This window comes from Sebastes fasciatus, chromosome 1, assembly GCF_043250625.1.
Source record: "Sebastes fasciatus isolate fSebFas1 chromosome 1, fSebFas1.pri, whole genome shotgun sequence".
NCBI lineage: Eukaryota > Metazoa > Chordata > Actinopteri > Perciformes > Sebastidae > Sebastes > Sebastes fasciatus.
Window position 1 is genome coordinate 848627 of NC_133795.1, and position 24633 is coordinate 873259.

The window sequence follows — 24633 nt, forward strand, 5'->3', positions numbered from 1 at the left end:
TAGTTGTTTTACCTACAGTGGCTCTAATACGCCGTCATAAACTCCGGGCATTTACATATTCAGGTATTTACATTTGACCTCCAGATTTAGAGTAACCATAATGCGTACTCTTTGTGAGTATTGATGAGACGTCATATTGTGATCCACTGAGCACATCATCACATTATCTTTGTATCTGTTGCCATGACACCCTGGAACACCTGATAAACACACACCTGGTCGTAGTACTTGTTGATGTACTTGTAAAGCTCGTGCAATGCGACCAGGTAGTTCAGCTCTCCGGAGTAGTTCTGAAACACAAAGACGTCTGGTTAGACCTCCACCTCCGAGTCCACATATACTACATTACTGATATAATACTGTAATACTACTATAACACGGTATTACTGATATAATAATGGATTACTATACAGTGTTATAGTATTACAGTATTACTGATATAATGATGTGTATTTCTCTGGACTCACCCTGGACAGTTCAGCCAGAGCAGAGTTCATCTCCTGGTCGCTGGCTGAGATGGTCTGCCTGATGTCAGCGTAGTACCTGCAGTAATACACACTACAGTTATCATCAGAGTAGTACCTGCAGTAATACACACTACAGTTATCATCAGAGTAGTACCTGCAGTAATACACACTACAGTTATCATCAGAGTAGTACCTGCAGTACCACGAAGTTGATTTCATTATTTCACAGAGCAATTATGTTCCAAAATGCATAAATTATATTAGGTGTGGATATTTAGGTTATGTAGATAATATGATCCCAGGAGCGGTCTTGGAATAAGTACTATAGTTTTTATTTATTGGCTTAATTAAACATACATGTACTTTGTTCTCCAAGATACTAAATCATTGCATGACACAATATCAATGAATAAGACAGCTATTCTCACCCGGGGCCTCAGAGCGCCACCTGGTGTGCCTCAGAGCGCCACCTGGTGTGCCTCAGAGCGCCACCTGGTGTGCCTCAGAGCGCCACCTGGTGTGCCGCGGAGGTACTGCAGAATGGTTAGAGTAACCTCTAAAAAATCCGACGGCCGCTATTTATAGCTCAGTTTAGTTATTTGGGAAGGTCCTCGGAACGTTTTTAACAATCAGACGTGGTCCTCAAGTTACCAAAGGGTGGGAACCCCTGCTATGACATAATCATCATATGTAAATCCATAAGCAATATTCCTATGTGAGGAGGGGAAATAAATGAATGAATAAAAGAAAAGAAAAAGAAAAAGAGAAGAAAAAAATAAAAATACAATAAAATGTTTTAGAATAAGTTTGAACTGGATGTGAACCCACCTTTCTACCATCTGTTTGTAGCGGGGGATGTCTCTGGCATACAGCAGCTTGTTGATGGGAGAGTCCTGTTCAACAAGACAAGAAGAAGAGATGAGAACCACAGAGAGGAGGAGAGACAGGACGCTGACTGATGGAGAGACGCCACCTTCAGTTCTCCTCCTGGTTTTCCAGCATTTGTGAATCTCAAAAAGCTTTTTGTTCAGTTTCAACTGAGACGGTAGAAAAAAACTGAGACTGAAACCCAAAACAACTATTTAAAGGTCCTGTATCAGCTCATTTTCAGGTTCATACTTGAGTTTTGTGTTTCTATTAGAACATGTTTACATGCTGTAATGTTAAAAAAAAAACTTTATTTTCCTCATACTGTGTGTCTGGATATACCTGTATTCATTTACTGTCTGAAACGCTCCGTTTTAGTGCATTTCAACGGAATTGCGTTGCTAGGCAACAGCTTGGGTCCATGTTTACTTCCTGTCAGCTGATGTTATTTACATACACTGCAACAGGAAATAAACTGGGACACATTTAGAATGTTTACATTTAAAACCGTGTAACGGTCTAAATATTGTATCTTTGTGACATCACAAACGGACAGAAATCCTGACGGCTTTATAATATAAAAGACATGAAAATCTCACTTCTTACAATATGGGACCTTTAATATACCAAAACACATATATAATGTTGAGTCCCTTTAATCAGGCGTCTCTAATGTGCACGAGGCCTTTACTCCCTCCCTCCCCCCCGTCCGGCCTCACCCGTCCCAGCTTGTGCTCAGCGATGGTGCAGGAGTCCATGAAGGTCTGCGCGATGACGGAGAGCACGGCGTCCACGTGGTCCGACGCCTGGACGTCAAAGATGAACTGAGGGTTCTTCACGATGTTGATCCAAAACCGCAGAGGGAGGCTGGAGAGGCAGAGAGGAACATCACAACCCTCAGTTTACATATTAAATATATACACAGTGTTTGGTCCTCAGGTAGAGCAGATCTAATGACCTTTAACCCTTCACACTGCTGGACAACGTCCTCCTCATGTCTCCACGTGACCACCCGGCTCTCTGTGAGTCTCTGTGAGTCTCTAGTGTACCTGTTGGTCTTCCAGATGTGTATGGTCTCTAGTGTACCTGTTGGTCTTCCAGATGTGTATGGTCTGTAGTGTACCTGTTGGTCTTCCAGATGTGTATGGTCTCTAGTGTACCTGTTGGTCTTCCAGATGTGTATGGTCTCCGGGTCGGAGATGCCGTGTTTTCCCGCCTGGTCGTCCAGCAGGTCAAAGAAGTATTTGACAGCCAGGGGGACGGGACGGCTGGTGCTGAGGATCACCGTGAACAGGTCGTCTACGAACTTCTGCAACGTGCCCTGAAGAACACGAAGGAGGAAGAGTCAAAATGATGGTTTACGATATACCAGTATTGACGACATCAATATAATGTTAATAATACACATATGATAATATTGTGTAAATAATCAGCTGTGTGGTTACAGACTCTCTCTCCTCCTCCCTACACTCAGATTTTCAGTGTCATTTTACCAAAAAAGAGACAAAATGCTAAATAAACATAACGCGTTCTCACATACGCTCCTGGTTAGAGCCCCGCGGGACTGATACCGACGCACCGAGTTACTATTTAGCGTCAGTATGAGGTCGGGGTGGATGGACGGGTCAAACAGACTTCTGTTGGCGTCAACGCTGATTTATCTGACCTTTCTTTTGTGATGTAACTTAATTAACGCCCGTTCCATTAAAAACTAAGTAAACCTACGTTGGAGGTTTATTTTGAAAAGAGACTGTATCCATGTAACAAGAATAAACTGACCATAGATGAGAATAAACTGACCCTAGAGGAGAGTAAACTGACCTTAGAGGAGAGTAAACTGACCCTAGAGGAGAGTAAACTGACCCTAGAGGAGAGTAAACTGACCTTAGAGGAGAGTAAACTGACCCTAGAGGAGAATAAAGTGACACTAGAGGAGAGTAAACTGACCCTAGAGGAGAATAAACTGACCCTAGAGGAGAGTAAACTGACCCTAGAGGAGAGTAAACTGACCCTATAGGAGGATAAACTGACCCTATAGGAGAATAAAGTGACCCTAGAGGAGAGTAAACTGACACTAGAGGAGAGTAAACTGACCCTAGAGGAGAGTAAACTGACCCTAGAGGAGAGTAAACTGACCCTAGAGGAGAGTAAACTGACCCTATAGGAGGATAAACTGACCCTAGAGGAGAGTAAACTGACACTAGAGGAGAGTAAACTGACCCTAGAGGAGAGTAAACTGACCCTAGAGGAGAGTAAACTGACCCTAGATGAGAGTAAACTGACCCTAGAGGAGAGTAAACTGACCCTAGAGGAGAGTAAACTGACCCTGGAGGAGAGTAAACTGACCCTAGAGGAGAGTAAGCTGACCCTAGAGGAGAGTAAACTGACCCTAGAGGACAATAAACTGACCCTAGAGGAGAATAAAGTGACCCTAGAGGACAATAAACTGACCCTAGAGGAGAGTAAACTGACCCTAGAGGAGAGTAAACTGACACTAGAGGAGAATAAACTGACCCTAGAGGAGAGTAAACTGACACTAGAGGAGAATAAACTGACCCTAGAGGAGAGTAAACTGACCCTAGAGGAGAGTAAACTGACCCTAGAGGAGAGTAAACTGACCCTAGAGGAGAGTAAACTGACCCTAGAGGAGAGTAAACTGACACTAGAGGAGAGTAAACTGACCCTAGAGGAGAATAAACTGACCCTAGAGGAGAGTAAACTGACCCTAGAGGAGAATAAACTGACCCTAGAGGAGAGTAAACTGACCCTAGAGGAGAATAAACTGACCCTAGAGGAGAGTAAACTGACCCTAGAGGAGAGTAAACTGACCCTAGAGGACAATAAACTGACCCTAGAGGAGAATAAACTGACACTAGAGGAGAGTAAACTGACCCTAGAGGAGAGTAAACTGACCCTAGAGGAGAATAAACTGACACTAGAGGAGAGTAAACTGACCCTAGAGGAGAGTAAACTGACACTAGAGGAGAGTAAACTGACCCTAGAGGAGAATAAACTGACCCTATAGGAGGATAAACTGACCCTAGAGGAGAGTAAACTGACACTAGAGGAGAGTAAACTGACCCTAGAGGAGAGTAAACTGACCCTAGAGGAGAGTAAACTGACACTAGAGGAGAGTAAACTGACCCTAGAGGAGAATAAACTGACCCTAGAGGAGAGTAAACTGACCCTAGAGGAGAGTAAACTGACCCTAGAGGAGAATAAACTGACCCTAGAGGAGAGTAAACTGACCCTAGAGGAGAGTAAACTGACCCTAGAGGACAATAAACTGACCCTAGAGGAGAATAAACTGACACTAGAGGAGAGTAAACTGACCCTAGAGGAGAGTAAACTGACCCTAGAGGAGAGTAAACTGACCCTAGAGGAGAGTAAACTGACCCTAGAGGACAATAAACTGACCCTAGAGGAGAATAAAGTGACACTAGAGGAGAGTAAACTGACCCTAGAGGAGAGTAAACTGACACTAGAGGAGAATAAACTGACCCTAGAGGAGAGTAAACTGACCCTAGAGGAGAGTAAACTGACCCTATAGGAGGATAAACTGACCCTAGAGGAGAATAAACTGACCCTAGAGGAGAGTAAACTGACCCTGGAGGAGAGTAAACTGACCCTAGAGGAGAGTAAACTGACCCTAGAGGAGAGTAAACTGACCCTAGACTGGTACCTAGAGAGTCATAGTGTGAAGCGTCTGGATGCCGACCGAGCGTCTGTATTTGCTGAGTTGGGAGTGAGAAGGTGTTTATTGTGTAGTGAAACTCTGACAGCTCTATCTGTATATGTGCACTTGGATGCAAGAGACTGTTGTTGCTGGATTCCCATGTGAGTTATTATTATTATTGTTATTATTATAGACCAAAATCATACAGCTGAATAGAGACGGACATTTTTGATGAAATACTGTAAAACAACGGCACATCTTTCAGATGGAAACATCGTTTGCCCGTTAAAAGTCATGCAATGAAACTAGGCTACAATACATTTTCAGAAATATACTATAATATCACAAATATCAGGATTATAGAATCATTAGAACAGAGATACATTTCACCAGCTCTCAGGTACTGTATGGACTCCCTCCATACTCCATCCATACTCCATCCATACTCCATCCCTACTCCATCCCTACTCCATCCCTACTCCATCCCTACTGCATCCCTACTCCATCCCTACTCCATCCCTACTCCATCCCTACTCCATCCCTACTCCATCCATACTCCATCCATACTCCATCCATACTCCATCCCTACTCCATCCATACTCCATCCATACTCCATCCATACTGCATCCCTACTCCATCCCTACTCCATCCCTACTCCATCCCTACTCCATCCATACTCCATCCATACTCCATCCATACTCCATCCCTACTCCATCCCTACTCCATCCATACTCCATCCATACTCCATCCATAGTACATCCATAGTAGATCCATACTCCATCCATAGTAGATCCATGCTCCATCCATACTCCATCCATACTCCATCCCTACTCCATCCCTACTCCATCCCTACTCCATCCCTACTCCATCAATACTCCATCCATAGTACATCCATAGTAGATCCATACTCCATCCATAGTAGATCCATGCTCCATCCATACTCCATCCATACTCCATCCATACTCCATCCATCCTCCATCCATAGTGTGTGTGAGTGTACCTTCATGGAGAGCAGGCGGGTCAGGTAGATCTCGGGGATGGCCTTGGCCCTCTCTCTCTCCCTCAGGCTGCCTCGCCGGTGTTTGGGCAGCTCCGGCTCCTCGCTGGCTTTCACCAGATGCCACAACCTCACTCCACCTTCGTCTGCATCCTCCAGCATCGGAGTCTCTGCACAGGTTCACACGCTTTATTCAGTACAGTTCACCGACCGTCACCATCAGATACACAGAGAGGTGGTTAGTGGAAGCAACAATGATATCCAGGAGTCAGTTTGATCACTGTGAGCAGATTTATTACGACGATAACGGCGTTCTGGTGTTAACTCACTCTCTCCTGCCACGTAGTCGTGGTTGTCATGGTGAATGTGTTTGGTGTGGCGAGGGACCAGCGCTACCGTCGCCCCGTCTGGGACCTGATGAGGAACGACACAGAACATTCAGTCAGTCAGTTATGAGACCACAAACCTCCTCTTTCTACCGGCAGTGAGTCAACGTGTGTCTGTGACCTCTGACCTTGTAGTGCTGCAGCGTGTTGAGGCGTTTCCAGTTGCCCTGAACCACAGACGTCAAGTCCTCGTCTGACAGGATGAGGTGACCGGCGACGCCAGAACGCCACTCTGAGCGATAGACGGCAGACAGACAGTCAGCACAGGGTGAGTGTGGAGGTCAAGGGTAGAGTAGTTCTAGTTTGTATTTTATTTGAGTTTTGACTTTTCAATTGAATCTGACTTTAGTTTGAGTTAGTTTTCAGACTGAGTTTTCTAGTTTCTCAGAAAGGTTTAGCTTTAGTTGTTTTTAGTGCCAGCAGGTTTAATGTCTCAGAAGTATTTAACTACGTATACAGACAAAGTATAAGGGCTGCCCCCTCGTAGTGGATTAGTCGTCTAATCGGTCGACTAAGATTTCTTTAATCGATTAGTCCTTTTTTAATCATAATAATACATTTCATTAGGCGGTGCCTTTCAGGACACCTTACAAAGATAAAAGAAATACTTGAACGGACAAAAACACGACAAAAACACCAGCAGAGCAAATACAACAGAAGACATTTAAGTAGAGACGTATGAGGGGGAATAAAACAGTAACAGCGTGAAGGGGAGGACACACAGATGCTTTTTCATGCTGAATGACTTATTTCTAAGAAACTTGTGAGCTCATCTCTGGTAAACACCAGAAATAAAGTGGTGCTTTAGTGGGATTATCTGTGGAGAAACTCAGTTTAACAGATCTGTTCATTAAATCAACTAATCGATTAGTCGACTGAGAATGTCTTTGGTGGAGGACGGCCCTATAAAATATAAATACATGGTTGAGAGCTGTGAAGGAATGTTTAAATCTCTTGATTTGTGAATCAACTTGAGTCGTCTCTCACTACCAGAAGAAGAAGAAGAAGAAGACATCCGAGCTGAGCTGAACAGCTCGGTGGTTAAATGACAATATTTAAATCATGTTCTTGTTATTAAACTCTACTGCATGTGAAAAACAACAGGGATTCATTATGAAGCGGTTGCAGCGCGGCGGCGTCTCCTGGAAGTTCCTTCAGTTTCTGGGGTTCAACGGAACCAGAGAGAGGACGGAAATTTATGCCGTCTCCTTTTTTCAGTCGTGGTATATTATTAGAGCTAAAAAAACTAAAACTGAAATTAAATTACTTTCATTTTTATATTTATTAGTTTTTTATTCAGGGAATATTTAATTTTCACTGCTTATTTTTCTTTTAGTTTTAGTTAACGATAGTAACTCTGCTGTGGAAACGCTGGTTGGTGCCAATAAAACAGAGAGAGATACTCACTAAATGTAATATATATAATATAATATGTGCATACACACTTCCAGCTGATTTACAGTATTTATTCCACAATAACGTGATGATGAGTTGGGTCCTTTCTTGTATTTATTATAGTCTGGCAGCAGGGGGCGCCACAGCTCAACACATGGAACAGAAAACCAACTCATCATTTATTTATCTCACTTTACTGTCACAGATTTCAGTGTGAATAGCAAAGATGCTTTCAGTGTGAGAGGTGTGGATTCTCACCGAGGTCCAGTGAGTCTGCGTGGGGTCGGTGGGAGAAGGAGGTGCCCTTGTAGACCTGATCCAGCAGCTTCTCCTTCACCTGTGTGATGGTGTCAATGTCCAGCACTTTGGAGGGCAGCGGCTGGCTCTCGTTCACTCCTCCACCCTGAACCAACACGTTCAGAGTCTGCAGAAGAAGAAAGACAGAAAGAGGGGTGAGAGAATGACAGAGGAAATAACAACGACATCTCCCTGAAGGTCGCGGTGGATGTCTGGGATTCTTTAATTAGATGATCGTTGGTTTAAAGTCAGAGTTCTCCTCACCAGAGTCTTGTACTCCACATCCTCTCTCAGCAGGCGGTTGTCATTGAGGGTGTACTTGGCCTTGCCGGTCACGGCGTCCACCGGTCCTTTATCCACCTGGTGCTTTATGGCCCTGAACAGCATGTAGAGAGACTCCCCCGCTGAGTCCTGCACAAACACACTGAAGTCTATTAGCACTCTCCTGGAGAGGATGAAGGACGTTACCTCCTTTACATCAGTCACTTTGTGCCAAAGAGGCTGAAAAGTTCACATCCCACAAAATCAAAGTCTATCTGGACTTTTCTTCGACTGTTTACTTAAAGAGCGGATTCATCTGCGTTCTGTTCTGTGACTTTGTTAATCAAAGTGAGCTAATCAATAAGGTTATAAATAAAGTGAACGCTAGCTCTAGCTGAGTCAACGTTAGCTGTGATCAGTTTGTCTGAAAGATTTAGTTTGGATTTTTTGAATTGGGGTTGGATGTATACTCCTGTGTTCCGAGAGGAAAATTACTGTTTTTGTGAATGGAGTCTGGTGGCTTTGAAGTGAGTGATATAACGGCTTCAGATCCCCGTCAGAAAGGGCTGTCTGACGGCGAGGTAAAGGACTGTCTGATGTACTGTATTAATACACTGACTATAAGGATGTATATATATATACTGGACATGTAGCAGCGTCATCATGCAGAAACCTACGTCAGGTCACCATGTGGGGAAAAGTTTTTAGAAGGACTTGAAGGGAAAATAACATTTTGATGCTAAAACATAGGAACTTTAACTGAAATATGAGTGTTGGGGTTTGAACACATGAGGAACACCAGTGGGAAGCCACAGAATGATATAAATAAATACAAATAATGGACCCGCCCTTTAAGATTAGTGGACACAGGCTATTTTTATAACACCATTCCCTCTGCATGGGAACATTTGTGATGAAGTTTCCCCTTGGCACTTCACAGATGTCAGTACTGTGACCTCTGGACTGAGCATTCATCTGCTATTAAACCCTAAACCCTCCATTCACAAACTGAAATGCCGTTTGATTGAGTAGTTTGAGCAGACGGATATGAGTTGACTGACCCTGACGAAAGCATAGAGGCAGATGGACATCCAGTTGGTCAGCAGCTTCTCCACCACCGTCTCCGTTCTGCAGAGAACAAACAGTCTGAATCAGAGAGGAGCATCTTTAAACCACCTTTAACCACATTCCTCCTCCTCCTCCTCCTCCTCCTCTTCCTCCTCCTCCTCCTCCTCCTCCTCCTTACCGTCGCAGCATCAGTTTGGGGTTCTTGGCCACATACTGCTCCACCAGGTCGTTGAGGAGAGTTTTGAGGATGTCGGTGAAATACTCCAGTTTGCCGTGCAGCGACACCGTCAGCAGGGACGCCACGTAGGCCCGGTCTCTGGGAGAGAACGTCCGCTGGCTCTCCAGAGTGTGAATGAACTGAGAGGAAGAGAAGAGTGAAGAATTATCCCTCCGTTCACAATGTAGGCGAAGAATGAAAGGGATAGTTCAGCTGTTTCTCAGTGGGGTTGTATGAGGTTCTTCTTCATAGTCAGTGTGTTACCTACAGTAGAGGTTCTTCTCCATAGTCAGTGTGTTACCTACAGTAGAGGTTCTTCTCCATAGTCAGTGTGTTACCTACAGTAGAGGTTCTTCTTCATAGTCAGTGTGTTACCTACAGTAGATGTTCTTCTTCATAGTCAGTGTGTTACCTACAGTAGAGGTTCTTCTCCATAGTCAGTGTGTTACCTACAGTAGAGGTTCTTCTTCATAGTCAGTGTATTACCTACAGTAGATGTTCTTCTTCATAGTCAGTGTGTTACCTACAGTAGATGTTCTTCTTCATAGTCAGTGTGTTACCTACAGTAGATGTTCTTCTCCATAGTCAGTGTATTACCTACAGTAGATGTTCTTCTTCATAGTCAGTGTATTACCTACAGTAGATGTTCTTCTTCATAGTCAGTGTGTTACCTACAGTAGAGGTTCTTCTCCATAGTCAGTGTATTACCTACAGTAGATGTTCTTCTCTATAGTCAGTGTGTTACCTACAGTAGATGACGGTCAGCACGCCTCCAGTTTAGAGAAACAGACAGGAGTTACTGCACGGGAGTAAAGTAATGAACTGCTGTGCTATGCTCTCTTCAAAGCCACCAGACTCCATTGAAAAAAACTGTAATTTTCCCTCTCAGAACACAGGAGCTGCTGGTCTACCGCTGCCTCCATCGGTCAGTTTGTTTGTGTTATTGTGTGACTTTAGTTAGTTCAGATTCATCAAAGTCACACAATAACACAAACAAACTACCTGATGGAGGCAGTGGTAGACCAGCAGCTCCTCTGATCTGAGAGGGAAAATTACAGTTTTTTTCAATGGAGTCTGGTGGCTCTGAAGAGAGCATAGATGAATACAAGAGCTTTATTTCCCCGTCAAAAAGGGCTGTCTGACGGCGAGGTAAAGTGGTGAAAATATTCTAAATATAGCGTACACTTATACTGATTTCTTTAGGTGTTTAAAACACATTTAGCTGCTGCCCCCCCATCCACAGCAGTTCATTACTTTACTCCCGTGCAGTAACTCCTGTCTGTTTCTCTAAACTGGAGGTGTGCTGACCATCATCTACTGTAGGTAATACACTGACTATGGAGAAGAACATCTACTGTAGGTAATACACTGACTATGAAGAAGAACCTCTACTGTAGGTAACACACTGACTATGGAGAAGAACATCTACTGTAGGTAACACACTGACTATGAAGAAGAACATCTACTGTAGGTAACACACTGACTATGAAGAAGAACATCTACTGTAGGTAATACACTGACTATGGAGAAGAACCTCTACTGTAGGTAATACACTGACTATGAAGAAGAACCTCTACTGTAGGTAACACACTGACTATGAAGAAGAACATCTACTGTAGGTAACACTGACTATGGAGAAGAACCTCTACTGTAGGTAATACACTGACTATGAAGAAGAACATCTACTGTAGGTAACACACTGACTATGGAGAAGAACATCTACTGTAGGTAACACACTGACTATGAAGAAGAACATCTACTGTAGGTAATACACTGACTATGGAGAAGAACCTCTACTGTAGGTAATACACTGACTATGAAGAAGAACATCTACTGTAGGTAACACACTGACTATGAAGAAGAACATCTACTGTAGGTAACACACTGACTATGGAGAAGAACATCTACTGTAGGTAACACACTGACTATGAAGAAGAACATCTACTGTAGGTAATACACTGACTATGGAGAAGAACCTCTACTGTAGGTAATACACTGACTATGAAGAAGAACCTCTACTGTAGGTAACACACTGACTATGAAGAAGAACATCTACTGTAGGTAACACTGACTATGGAGAAGAACCTCTACTGTAGGTAATACACTGACTATGAAGAAGAACATCTACTGTAGGTAACACACTGACTATGAAGAAGAACATCTACTGTAGGTAACACACTGACTATGGAGAAGAACCTCTACTGTAGGTAACACACTGACTATGAAGAAGAACCTCTACTGTAGGTAATACACTGACTATGGAGAAGAACCTCTACTGTAGGTAATACACTGACTATGAAGAAGAACCTCTACTGTAGGTAACACACTGACTATGAAGAAGAACATCTACTGTAGGTAACACTGACTATGGAGAAGAACCTCTACTGTAGGTAATACACTGACTATGAAGAAGAACATCTACTGTAGGTAACACACTGACTATGGAGAAGAACATCTACTGTAGGTAACACACTGACTATGAAGAAGAACATCTACTGTAGGTAATACACTGACTATGGAGAAGAACCTCTACTGTAGGTAATACACTGACTATGAAGAAGAACCTCTACTGTAGGTAACACACTGACTATGAAGAAGAACATCTACTGTAGGTAACACTGACTATGGAGAAGAACCTCTACTGTAGGTAATACACTGACTATGAAGAAGAACATCTACTGTAGGTAACACACTGACTATGAAGAAGAACATCTACTGTAGGTAACACACTGACTATGGAGAAGAACCTCTACTGTAGGTAACACACTGACTATGAAGAAGAACCTCTACTGTAGGTAACACTGACTATGGAGAAGAACATCTACTGTAGGTAACACACTGACTATGAAGAAGAACATCTACTGTAGGTAACACACTGACTATGGAGAAGAACCTCTACTGTAGGTAACACACTGACTATGAAGAAGAACCTCTACTGTAGGTAACACTGACTATGGAGAAGATCATCTACTGTAGGTAACACACTGACTATGGAGAAGAACCTCTACTGTAGGTAACACACTGACTATGAAGAAGAACCTCTACTGTAGGTAACACTGACTATGGAGAAGATCATCTACTGTAGGTAACACACTGACAATGGAGAAGAACCTCTACTGTAGGTAACACACTGACTATGAAGAAGAACATCTACTGTAGGTAACACACTGACTATGGAGAAGAACATCTACTGTAGGTAACACACTGACTATGGAGAAGAACATCTACTGTAGGTAACACACTGACTATGAAGAAGAACCTCTACTGTAGGTAACACTGACTATGGAGAAGATCATCTACTGTAGGTAACACACTGACAATGGAGAAGAACCTCTACTGTAGGTAACACACTGACTATGAAGAAGAACATCTACTGTAGGTAACACACTGACTATGGAGAAGAACATCTACTGTAGGTAACACACTGACTATGGAGAAGAACATCTACTGTAGGTAACACACTGACTATGGAGAAGAACCTCATACAACCCCACTGAGAAACACCTGAACTATCCCTTTAAATCCTCGCTCTGCTCGTGACCCTGATGGCGGCGGCGGTGATGATGATGACTACCTTGGTGAGGAAGAGTTTACTGTTGAGCAGGTTGGACAGCTGCACCAGGCCCTGCTCCACCGTCTGCCTCCGACACTCCTGAACGTCCAGGTCTCTCCTCAGAGGAGACTCCCGGTGGCCGGGGAAGAAGATGCGCTCGGCGTACCTCCGGTAGTCGAGGAAGGGGATGCCGGAGCCCACCAGGTCGCTGGACATGTCCATCATCTCCGTCATCAGGTCTGAATGCAGGGAGGAGGAGGAGGAGGAGGAGGAGGAGGAGGAGGAGGAGGAGATCAGCTTCTACTATACATCATATTTAAAGTGTGTGCTAGGAACAGTGCTGCAGCTGGTAAATATCGACACTGACTGTGTTGGCAGAATAAAGTAAAAGTCAGTTCATCCAGGAGGTGTGATGTCATGGAGGTGTGATGTCATGGAGGTGTGATGTCATAGGATGATCTCATGAGGCCAGAGAGAAAACAAAGTGGATTTGTTGGCCTCCACAAACTAAATTAAACTTCTCTTGCTCTCCTCTCTCCTTCCTCCCTTCCTCTCCTTCCTCCCTTCCTCTCCTTCCTCCCTTCCTTTACTCTCTTACCTGTGAACTCCTTCTTGCAGCGGTCTCTCACGCTGGTTTCCAGGTTCTCCAGTTGGATCTGGACCTTCTTGTAGTCTCTCAGAGCCTGCTTACTCTTCCTCCTGTCAGACAGCAACGAAGACAAGAACCAGAGGGTCAGGATGGGAGAGAAGAGAGAGAGAGGAACCAGAGGGTCAGACCGGGAGAGAAGAGGGAGAGAGGAACCAGAGGGACGGGAGAGACGAGAGAGAGAGGAACCAGAGGGACGGGAGAGACGAGAGAGAGAGAGAGGAACCAGAGGGACGAGAGAGAAGAGAGAGAGAGGAACCAGAGGGACGGGAGAGACGAGAGAGAGAGGAACCAGAGGGACGGGAGAGACGAGAGAGAGAGAGAGGAACCAGAGGGACGAGAGAGAAGAGAGAGAGAGGAACCAGAGGGACGGGAGAGAAGAGAGAGAGAGGAACCAGAGGGACGGGAGAGAAGAGAGAGAGAGAGGAACCAGAGGGACGGGAGAGACGAGAGAGAGAGGAACCAGAGGGACGGGAGAGAAGAGAGAGAGAGAGGAACCAGAGGGACGGGAGAGACGAGAGAGAGAGGAACCAGAGGGACGGGAGAGACGAGAGAGAGAGGAACCAGAGGGACGGGAGAGACGAGAGAGAGAGAGAGGAACCAGAGGGACGGGAGAGAAGAGAGAGAGAGGAACCAGAGGGACGGGAGAGAAGAGAGAGAGAGAGGAACCAGAGGGACGGGAGAGAAGAGAGAGAGAGAGGAACCAGAGGGACGGGAGAGAAGAGAGAGAGAGAGGAACCAGAGGGTCAGGACGGGAGAGAAGAGAGAGAGAGGAACCAGAGGGTCAGGACGGGAGAGAAGAGAGAGAGAGGAACCAGAGGGACGGGAGAGACGAGAGAGAGAGAGAGGAACCAGAGGGACGGGAGAGAAGAGAGAGAGAGAGGAACCAGAGGGACGGGAGAGACGAGAGAGAGAGGAACCAGAGGGACGGGAGAGACGAGAGAGAGAGAGAGGAACCAGAGGGACGGGAGAGAAGAGAGAGAGAGGAACCAGAGGGACGGGAGAGACGAGAGAGAGAGGAACCAGAGGGACGGGAGAGACGAGAGAGAGAGGAACCAGAGGGACGGGAGAGACGAGAGAGAGAGGAACCAGAGGGACGGGAGAGACGAGAGAGAGAGGAACCAGAGGGACGGGAGAGACGAGAGAGAGAGAGAGGAACCAGAGGGACGGGAGAGAAGAGAGAGAGAGGAACCAGAGGGACGGGAGAGAAGAGAGAGAGAGAGGAACCAGAGGGACGGGAGAGAAGAGAGAGAGAGAGGAACCAGAGGGACGGGAGAGAAGAGAGAGAGAGAGGAACCAGAGGGTCAGGACGGGAGAGAAGAGAGAGAGAGGAACCAGAGGGTCAGGACGGGAGAGAAGAGAGAGAGAGGAACCAGAGGGACGGGAGAGACGAGAGAGAGAGAGAGGAACCAGAGGGACGGGAGAGAAGAGAGAGAGAGAGGAACCAGAGGGACGGGAGAGACGAGAGAGAGAGGAACCAGAGGGACGGGAGAGACGAGAGAGAGAGAGAGGAACCAGAGGGACGGGAGAGAAGAGAGAGAGAGGAACCAGAGGGACGGGAGAGACGAGAGAGAGAGAGGAACCAGAGGGACGAGAGAGAAGAGAGAGAGAGGAACCAGAGGGACGGGAGAGACGAGAGAGAGAGGAACCAGAGGGACGGGAGAGACGAGAGAGAGAGAGAGGAACCAGAGGGACGGGAGAGAAGAGGGAGAGAGGAACCAGAGGGACGGGAGAGAAGAGAGAGAGAGAGAGGAACCAGAGGGACGGGAGAGAAGAGAGAGAGAGAGAGGAACCAGAGGGACGGGAGAGACGAGAGAGAGAGAGAGGAACCAGAGGGACGGGAGAGAAGAGAGAGAGAGGAACCAGAGGGACGGGAGAGACGAGAGAGAGAGAGAGGAACCAGAGGGACGGGAGAGAAGAGAGAGAGAGAGGAACCAGAGGGACGGGAGAGACGAGAGAGAGAGGAACCAGAGGGACGGGAGAGACGAGAGAGAGAGAGAGGAACCAGAGGGACGGGAGAGAAGAGGGAGAGAGGAACCAGAGGGACGGGAGAGAAGAGAGAGAGAGAGAGGAACCAGAGGGTCAGACCGGGAGAGAAGAGAGAGAGAGAGAGGAACCAGAGGGACGAGAGAGAAGAGAGAGAGAGGAACCAGAGGGTCAGGACGGGAGAGAAGAGAGAGGAACCAGAGGGACGGGAGAGAAGAGAGAGAGAGAGGAACCAGAGGGTCAGGACGGGAGAGAAGAGAGAGAGAGGAACCAGAGGGTCAGGACGGGAGAGAAGAGAGAGAGAGGAACCAGAGGGACGGGAGAGACGAGAGAGAGAGAGAGGAACCAGAGGGACGGGAGAGAAGAGAGAGAGAGAGGAACCAGAGGGTCAGGACGGGAGAGAAGAGAGAGAGAGAGAGAGGAACCAGAGGGACGAGAGAGAAGAGAGAGAGAGAGGAACCAGAGGGACGGGAGAGACGAGAGAGAGAGAGAGGAACCAGAGGGACGGGAGAGAAGAGAGAGAGAGGAACCAGAGGGTCAGGACGGGAGAGAAGAGAGAGAGAGGAACCAGAGGGACGGGAGAGACGAGAGAGAGAGGAACCAGAGGGTCAGGACGGGAGAGAAGAGAGAGAGAGGAACCAGAGGGACGGGAGAGACGAGAGAGAGAGAGAGGAACCAGAGGGACGGGAGAGACGAGAGAGAGAGAGAGGAACCAGAGGGACGGGAGAGAAGAGAGAGAGAGAGGAACCAGAGGGTCAGGACGGGAGAGAAGAGAGAGAGAGAGAGAGGAACCAGAGGGACGAGAGAGAAGAGAGAGAGAGAGGAACCAGAGGGACGGGAGAGAAGAGAGAGAGAGGAACCAGAGGGACGGGAGAGACGAGAGAGAGAGAGAGGAACCAGAGGGACGGGAGAGAAGAGAGAGAGAGGAACCAGAGGGACGGGAGAGAAGAGAGAGAGAGAGGAACCAGAGGGTCAGGACGGGAGAGAAGAGAGAGAGAGAGAGAGGAACCAGAGGGACGAGAGAGAAGAGAGAGAGAGGAACCAGAGGGTCAGGACGGGAGAGAAGAGAGAGAGAGAGAGAGGAACCAGAGGGACGAGAGAGAAGAGAGAGAGAGGAACCAGAGGGACGGGAGAGAAGAGAGAGAGAGAGGAACCAGAGGGACGGGAGAGACGAGAGAGAGAGAGGAACCAGAGGGACGGGAGAGACGAGAGAGAGAGAGGAACCAGAGGGACGGGAGAGAAGAGAGAGAGAGAGGAACCAGAGGGACGGGACGGGAGAGAAGAGAGAGAGAGAGGAACCAGAGGGACGGGAGAGAAGAGAGAGAGAGAGGAACCAGAGGGACGGGAGAGAAGAGAGAGAGAGGAACCAGAGGGTCAGGACGGGAGAGAAGAGAGAGAGAGGAACCAGAGGGACGGGAGAGAAGAGAGAGAGAGAGGAACCAGAGGGACGGGAGAGACGAGAGAGAGAGAGGAACCAGAGGGACGGGAGAGACGAGAGAGAGAGAGGAACCAGAGGGTCTAGTTTAACTCTGGATTAGTGGAAATCCAGTGAGATTGTGAAAAGGTTGACTCGTGTAATTTGACCCAGTAAACCTCCCACCAGTGAGGATCAGGGTTAATCGCCGGGTCATGCTGGGTCAGAATGGAAACACCCAAAGGTGAGGATCCTGATCCTACAGTCCTCATAACATCATTTACTAAATGAACATCATGCTGTACTGAAGAAGACTTGAAACTAGAGATTGAGACCATAAACTCATGTTTACAATGTTTACTGAGGGAATAAATCAATCAGAGACTTCTATAGAACCAGAGGAGTCGCCCCCTGCTGGCTGGTAGACAGGATGAAGGTTAAAGACTCTTCATCATTGACTTCTATAGAAGCAGAGGAGTCGCCCCCTGCTGGCTGGTAGACAGGATGAAGGTTAAAGACTCTTCATCATTGACTTCTATTCAACCAGAGGAGTCGCCCCCTGCTGGCTGGTAGACAGGATGAAGGTTTAAGACTCTTCATCATTGACTTCTATTCAACCAGAGGAGTCGCCCCCTGCTGGCTGCTAGACAGGATGAAGGTTAAAGACTCTTCATCATTGACTTCTATAGAACCAGAGGAGTCGCCCCCTGCTGGCTGGTAGACAGGATGAAGGTTAAAGACTCTTCATCATTGACTTCTATTCAGCCAGAGGAGTCGCCCCCTGCTGGCTGGTAGACAGGATGAAGGTTTAAGACTCTTCATCATTGACTTCTATTCAACCAGAGGAGTCGCCCCCTGCTGGCTGGTAGACAGGATGAAGGTTAAAGACTCTTCATCATTGACTTCTATTCAACCAGAGGAGTCGCCCCCTGCTGGCTGCTAGACAGGATGAAGGTTAAAGACTCTTCATCATTGACTTCTATTCAACCAGAGGAGTCGCCCCCTGCTGGCTGCTAGACAGGATGAAGGTTAAAGACTCTTCATCATTGACTTCTATTCAACCAGAGGAGTCGCCCCCTGCTGGCTGCTAGACAGGATGAAGGTTAAAGACTCTTCATCATTGACTTCTATAGAACCAGAGGAGTCGCCCCCTGCTGGCTGGTAGACAGGATGAAGGTTAAAGACTCTTCATCATTGACTTCTATTCAACCAGAGGAGTCGCCCCCTGCTGGCTGCTAGACAGGATGAAGGTTAAAGACTCTTCATCATTGACTTCTATAGAACCAGAGGAGTCGCCCCCTGCTGGCTGCTAGACAGGATGAAGGTTAAAGACTCTTCATCATTGACTTCTATAGAACCAGAGGAGTCGCCCCCTGCTGGCTGCTAGACAGGATGAAGGTTAAAGACTCTTCATCATTGACTTCTATAGAACCAGAGGAGTCGCCCCCTGCTGGCTGCTAGACAGGATGAAGGTTAAAGACTCTTCATCATTGACTTCACTTCTCAGACCTGGAGGTTAAACATGCACAGAAACACACGGCCGACCTACTGACCTGTAGATGAGCACGATGATGAGGACGATGAGGGCCACGATGGACGCCCCGACCCCGACTCCGATCTGAGCCTCCAGAGGGAAGGTGGCCAGGCTGAGGTTGTCATACTGGACCTTACCCAGGGAGAAGTTCAGGTTGCCCATTTGGACCTGAAACACACAAACACAGCAGCGTCCTCGTCAGGTCACACAGTCCCGTCCTCCGTGACGAGTCAAGACGTGATGATGTGTCTGTGGTCTTAAAGGGACTCACTGTGAACTCAGGCAGGTTGTCGGAGCCCTCTCGTTTCCTGCCGTTGGCTGCCGGCACCGGCTGCTGAGGTGGCGGCTCGCAGTACAGATGGTTTTTGGTCAGGGTCTTCACGGCACACACACCCTCCCCGACCAACACCACCACCTCCTCCTTAGTGATGGCCTCGTCCAGGTTCTCCCCCTGACAACACACCATCACACGGTTTATCTCTCACTCTCCCTTCTGTTTAATCTGACTGGGAGATTTAAAAGTGGACAGAATGGTTTCAGCTGTTTCTCTGTGAGGACTGATCAACAGATAGTGTTTATAATAGTTGTATTTACTATAATAACAGCTGTTTAAGCATGATTCAGGCTTCTGTTCTGTCCCACCACAATGATCAATATCACTGCTAACACCCGAGGCTGCAGTCAGTCGGCCATGAGAACAAGAAGACTACAGGAACACTCTTCTGCTTTTTACACACAGCTAGTGTGTAATGTTTGTCTGCTGCCTCTTTAAATAAATAATTATGACAATAAAGGGTTGTAACTAGGGCTGTCAAAGTTAACGCAAATTCATTTTAACGCCACTAATTTCTTTGACGCAACTTGTGATTTTTAATTAACCTCTTAAAAATCCGATGAGCTGCCGATCTTTCGGAGGTCGTAGCGGCTCAGTTTTAAAGCTAGAGTGAAGATCCTGGTATCATAGTAAACTAGAGAACCTGATGAATCCATCGGTACCAACCAGGTCAGACTAGCTGGTCATGAAGGAGGTTAAATAACACTCCTAACTGACACTAAATTGTGGAGAGGAAAAACTGTCATGTCCATGTTCAAAGGGGTCCCTTGACCTCTGACCTCCAGATCAGTGAATGTAAATGGGTTCTATGGGTACCCACGAGTCTCCCCTTTACAGACATGCCCACTTTATGATCATCACATGCAGTTTGGGGCAAGTCATAGTCAAGTCAGCACACTGACACACTGACAGCTGTTGTTGCCTGTTGGGCTGCAGTTTGACATGTTATGATTGGAGCATATTGTTTTATGCTAAATGCAGTACCTGTGAGGGTTTCTGGATCAATATCTGTTATTGATCTGTGTTGTTAACTGATTTACAATAATAAATATATATATACATTTACATAAAGCAGCATATTTGTCCACTCCCATGTTGATAAGAGGATTAAATACTGGACTGATCTCCTTTAAGGTTCATTTAGAACAGATGAAAGATGTGATTCATTTGTGATTAATGGTGATGAACTATGTTATTGGACTGACAGCCCTGGCTGTGACTTCAGCCATCATCTATCTGTGCGTCTCCTCTGACCTCCAGCTGGATGAAGCTGCCGGGGTTGTAGCGGTAGGCCTTCTGAGGTTCCTGCTGGTTCAGGCGCTTCAGGACGGGGTTTTGCTTGTAGCTGAAGGTCTCGGAGTTCAGACGGCTGAAGTCAAAGCGCAGGTTGTCCAGCAGAAACTCTGCGGTGAACTTTGACCCCCAGGCGGAGGAGTCCACCATGGGAGAGCGGCACAGGATGAGGGAAGAGGAGTTGACCTCGCAGCGCTCCGTGAACTGAAGAGACGGGGAGGGAGCAGAACAGACGTCGAGTAAAGGAAGACGGCTGACTTCAGATCAGAAATAAAGAAGAACACACACTGACTGACCTCTCTGACGGAGCAGAGAGCGTCTCCAGGACAGACAGGTTCACTCCTCCTCTTCCTCCTCCTCCTCCTCCTCCTTTTATTCTGGCTGATTGACTGGAGGGGAGCGGCGGTCACCACCATGCGGGGCTCCTGCACCACGTCCAGGTTGTGGCCCGACACGTAGATCTGCCGACCGCCACTAAAAACAGACAGAGGACTCGTCAGTGTCACAGCGAACAGCTGTCATCAGTAGGGAACAAGAGGTGAAGGGCGGACTCCCGAACTCACTGCAGGAAGCTCTTTGCTGGCGTGGCGTGGGTGATGTTGGGGTTGTGGGTGTAGCGGTAGGCTTCCGCGTGGAGGTGGCGCTGGCTGCTGCCGTAGTGCAGCGTGACCCGGTGATCTCCCGTCTTATTACTGCTTCCTGTCACACACTGAACTCTGCTTTTCTGCACCTCGGACACACTGAGGAGAGACACGTTAATACACAAGGAGGTCAAAGGTCAGACTGACGGAGGGAACGTTAAATGAATCATCAGCAGGCCGTCATTCAGCCAATAGATAATGTCCACCTCTCTCTGTGTGTGTGTGTGTGTGTGCGTGAGCGTCTTACATGTGACAGGGCACCCCCCCCACGGTGATGGCGAGGTCTGAGGGACGTCCCGTCAGAAGGTTTAGGCCATCGATCGTCAGGGACGTCCCTCCGGCTTTGGGCCCCCTTTTAGGAGACACCCCCATCACAAACGGGTCCTGAGAGGGACGAGAGGATGGACGGTTAGAAGACAATCAACCTCAATAAGTCAATCAAAATTGATATTCATCAATAGATCGATCTAAATAGTCGTCTGGTTTAGCTGAATGGTTCCTTAAAGGACCTCTTCTCTATGTTGAGTAAACTGAGCCCTCACTGAGGGACATGTCTTATGGATACTTCATATTACAGTTGGTGCATAACAATAACAGAACTGATGAACTGTACATTAACCCAAATAGTGAACGCGATAACTGCAGGAAGTTTGTGGATGAATTTTGAGCAGATAATATTCACGTCCGTATCATAACAACGGCTTGTATATCCTCCGTCCTCGCTCTTCCTGGTTCCCTCTGAATGCTGAATACGGACTACCGCCGCCTGCTGGTGAGGAGAGTTATTCCCTCTCACCAGGAGCAGAACGTACGAGCTGACTGGCCGTCGGCGTGTTCAAGTGCAACCTGTTGGCCGAGACAAAGACGACGTGAGGCGACGCAACGGTCGGCGTTCATCACCGCTAGTTCTTTGATGTCGGCTTGGTGCGTCTGGGCTTTTACAACCGTTAAAATCAAGAAGGCCTCGCGACCCCCCTGTGAAGCTTTGACGACCCCTAGTGGGGGTCGGGACCCCCAGGTTGGGAACCAGTGGCTGTTTGCTTCTGCAACAACACAACAACGGGTCAACAAAGCCTAATCTAACTGACTATATTAAAGCTGATATGTAATCTACTATATTAAAGGTGATATGCAGAGTACCTGGTAGCTGAACGTCTGGCTGGACAGACCAAACTCTCCTCCGCTCACTTTCACAGACATGAGTCCGACCTTCTCTCCTCCGCTGGCTTTGGTCCTGCACACGATCCTGAAACACAGACGACACTCTTGAGACAGTTGTTCTTAATAAAGCAGAGTCAGACATGCATTCTGACAATATTGAATCAAGCTGATCAGTCAATGACACTTTTGCAAAGACCTTTTTTTTTTTCTTTTTAGATAAGATAAAAGACTTTATTGATTCAGAGGGAATCTGTCGGGCAGCAGCTGCAGAACAACATATTAACTATTGAGATTATCAACAAGGTGCAAAAACCAAATGTACACAATGTCAGGAATGTAAACGGTTAACGGTGACGATCATAAATAAACTCAAATAAACAGCATGCTATTACTGGTTAATTAGCAGTAAACTCAAAGTCCAGCTGAGGCTGATGAAGGTCATTAGTTCTGCAGGTATTTGGTCATAAAACAAAGTGTTGGACAAATTAAATATACGATGAGGTGTTTAATAGCAACAAGGGATCCCCCCCCCTCCAACATATGAGTAGCCTTCTGAAAACCGGGTCTGCAGTTGATTTGTCACGTCATTATATCATATTATAGCATTTTCTGTGGGTCAAAGAATGGACTAATTGTTGCAGCTCTTCTTTCTTAAACATTCCTATGAGAACCACACAAAATAGTTTTGTCTAATCTTTATTATTTACTTTTTTTTTTATTGTTTTTTGAAAACAAAAAGACAACAACAATCCCATATTATTTATGAGTTTGTTTTGCAGTCTTTACCTTTTGAGAAATCTGCTCGAAATTCACAAATGATTCCATCAAATTCCCTTAAAAAGATGAAATAAAGAAGTGGGCGTGTACCTGGAGGAGACCTCGTAGAGGCCGGGGATGACGGTGCAGGGGATCCCGGCTACTAACACCGAGAGGAGGATGTCTTCGGCCTTCTGGCCCAGGTTGGAGCCGGAGATGGTCACCATGGTCCCGCCTTCCAGCAGGCCGGAGAGCGGCTCAATCTGAGGGAGGTCAGGAAATGATTCATTTAACACAACAATACACAGTTTGCAAACGGTGATGATGTTCGTAAGTGTGAAGTACGGCGGAGTGCAATAGCTTGTCAAACTATCTAAGAGGACATGAAGCACCAAAGATCACTAATGCAACCTAAACACAGCGTGTAACGCTACGAGCATACGAGTCACTGGATGCTAACAGCTCCGTTACCTGTGGTCGTGTCCAGAACGTCAAATACCACGACACCGACTCAAGAGCTTATTGACTTTTAAAACGGGTGCTACAAACACATATTTGATTGTGTCTTGAGGCCAGTAGTAGTCATGTTTAATGGTTGGTGCCGCCAGTGGTTTGTTTTAATAAGTGACCGTGTTAACTGGTGACTCTCAGCCGTGGTCGCTCGTATGAGACGGCAGCTCTGAGAACACAAACGGAACATGTAGGTGTCCTCGTAAAAGCCTTCAATCCATTTTAAATACATACTCATCTGTGTTTATTATCTACGCCGACCATTTATGTAAGTTACTACGAGCAACCACGAACGCTTTGGGCTCAGGGTCAACAGTTAACACGGTCACCTGTTACACCGAAACACCTGTTGCTCTGAAACGGTCGGAATCCTGTAGAACAAGTCTGAGAGACCACGGATGCCTTTTCTTAAATACTACGACAGACAAACTACACTTTATTATTATTTTTCTTTATTATTATTTTTGATCATTTATTACTATTTTTACTATTATTAATTAATTTATTTTATTTTATTTATTAAGTTTCCAATGCATTATTTAATTGTGTTTTTCTGATATGTTTATTATTACAAAACTAGTGTTTTATCAAGAGTTCTGTAGAACTTGAGTTCACTGTTGGAATATCGATGCTGACGGCCGAACACGAAACAAGCAGACATTCTGATGCTGGGAACAGTTTTAATTCAACGTTTAAAACTCGCCAACTCGTCTGGAAGGCCGGGGCAGAACACCATCTTCATCGCCAAAATGCTTGCGTATGTTTTTGATGACGTCAGCTGTAAAAGAGTCTCTAAGAAACATTCTGGATGGACGGGGTAACTTTCTAATGCAAGTGCCAATTTATTTCAGAGAGAGCTCTGTAATCGTGACTACAGTAGAAGCAACATAAATGTTGTATTCTGCTCGTTGTTCCCACACACCTGAAATAAAGAGCGAAGAGGTCAAAGGTCAGGACTCACCGAGTGGATGACAGGGGCGGGGCACGTCTGCTGTACCGGTTCACTGCAGGAGGCTGAGTACAAGCAGCTGGCGTGAGCGCCGCCGCACCACACACAGCCGTACTTGTGGTCCGCCGTGTGGCAGCGGCTGCAGTCGGAGCGCCCCACGGAGCAGTTATACAGCGTCACTGAGGGAACAACGGACGGACACACACCGGCATCAGTCAGCGGTCA

General features: G+C 46.6%; 1 protein-coding gene across 4 annotated transcripts in view; it reads right to left on the bottom strand.

The window, feature by feature from the left end:
- Positions 1-27: 27 nt before the first annotated feature.
- plxnb1b (plexin b1b) overlaps positions 28-24633 on the bottom strand; it is a 129492-nt gene continuing 104886 nt past the window's right edge. For 3 of the 4 annotated variants that reach the window (XM_074617917.1, XM_074617092.1, XM_074618734.1), the window contains 23 exons: positions 24421-24587; positions 23061-23212; positions 22173-22278; positions 21280-21416; positions 20955-21131; positions 20688-20865; positions 20353-20595; positions 19036-19215; positions 18784-18932; positions 13783-13883; positions 13206-13423; positions 9593-9771; positions 9408-9474; positions 8350-8496; positions 8047-8212; positions 6522-6625; positions 6337-6421; positions 6011-6177; positions 2384-2655; positions 2054-2201; positions 1296-1360; positions 468-543; positions 28-290 (listed from right to left, as the gene is read on the bottom strand). In XM_074617917.1, the coding sequence (XP_074474018.1) occupies positions 159-290; positions 468-543; positions 1296-1360; positions 2054-2201; positions 2384-2655; positions 6011-6177; positions 6337-6421; positions 6522-6625; positions 8047-8212; positions 8350-8496; positions 9408-9474; positions 9593-9771; positions 13206-13423; positions 13783-13883; positions 18784-18932; positions 19036-19215; positions 20353-20595; positions 20688-20865; positions 20955-21131; positions 21280-21416; positions 22173-22278; positions 23061-23212; positions 24421-24587 (3416 nt within the window). In that variant the 3' untranslated portion in view covers positions 28-158. The remainder of the gene's footprint in view (positions 291-467; positions 544-1295; positions 1361-2053; positions 2202-2383; positions 2656-6010; positions 6178-6336; positions 6422-6521; positions 6626-8046; positions 8213-8349; positions 8497-9407; positions 9475-9592; positions 9772-13205; positions 13424-13782; positions 13884-18783; positions 18933-19035; positions 19216-20352; positions 20596-20687; positions 20866-20954; positions 21132-21279; positions 21417-22172; positions 22279-23060; positions 23213-24420; positions 24588-24633) is intronic. The other variant, XM_074619561.1, reaches the window with a different exon arrangement.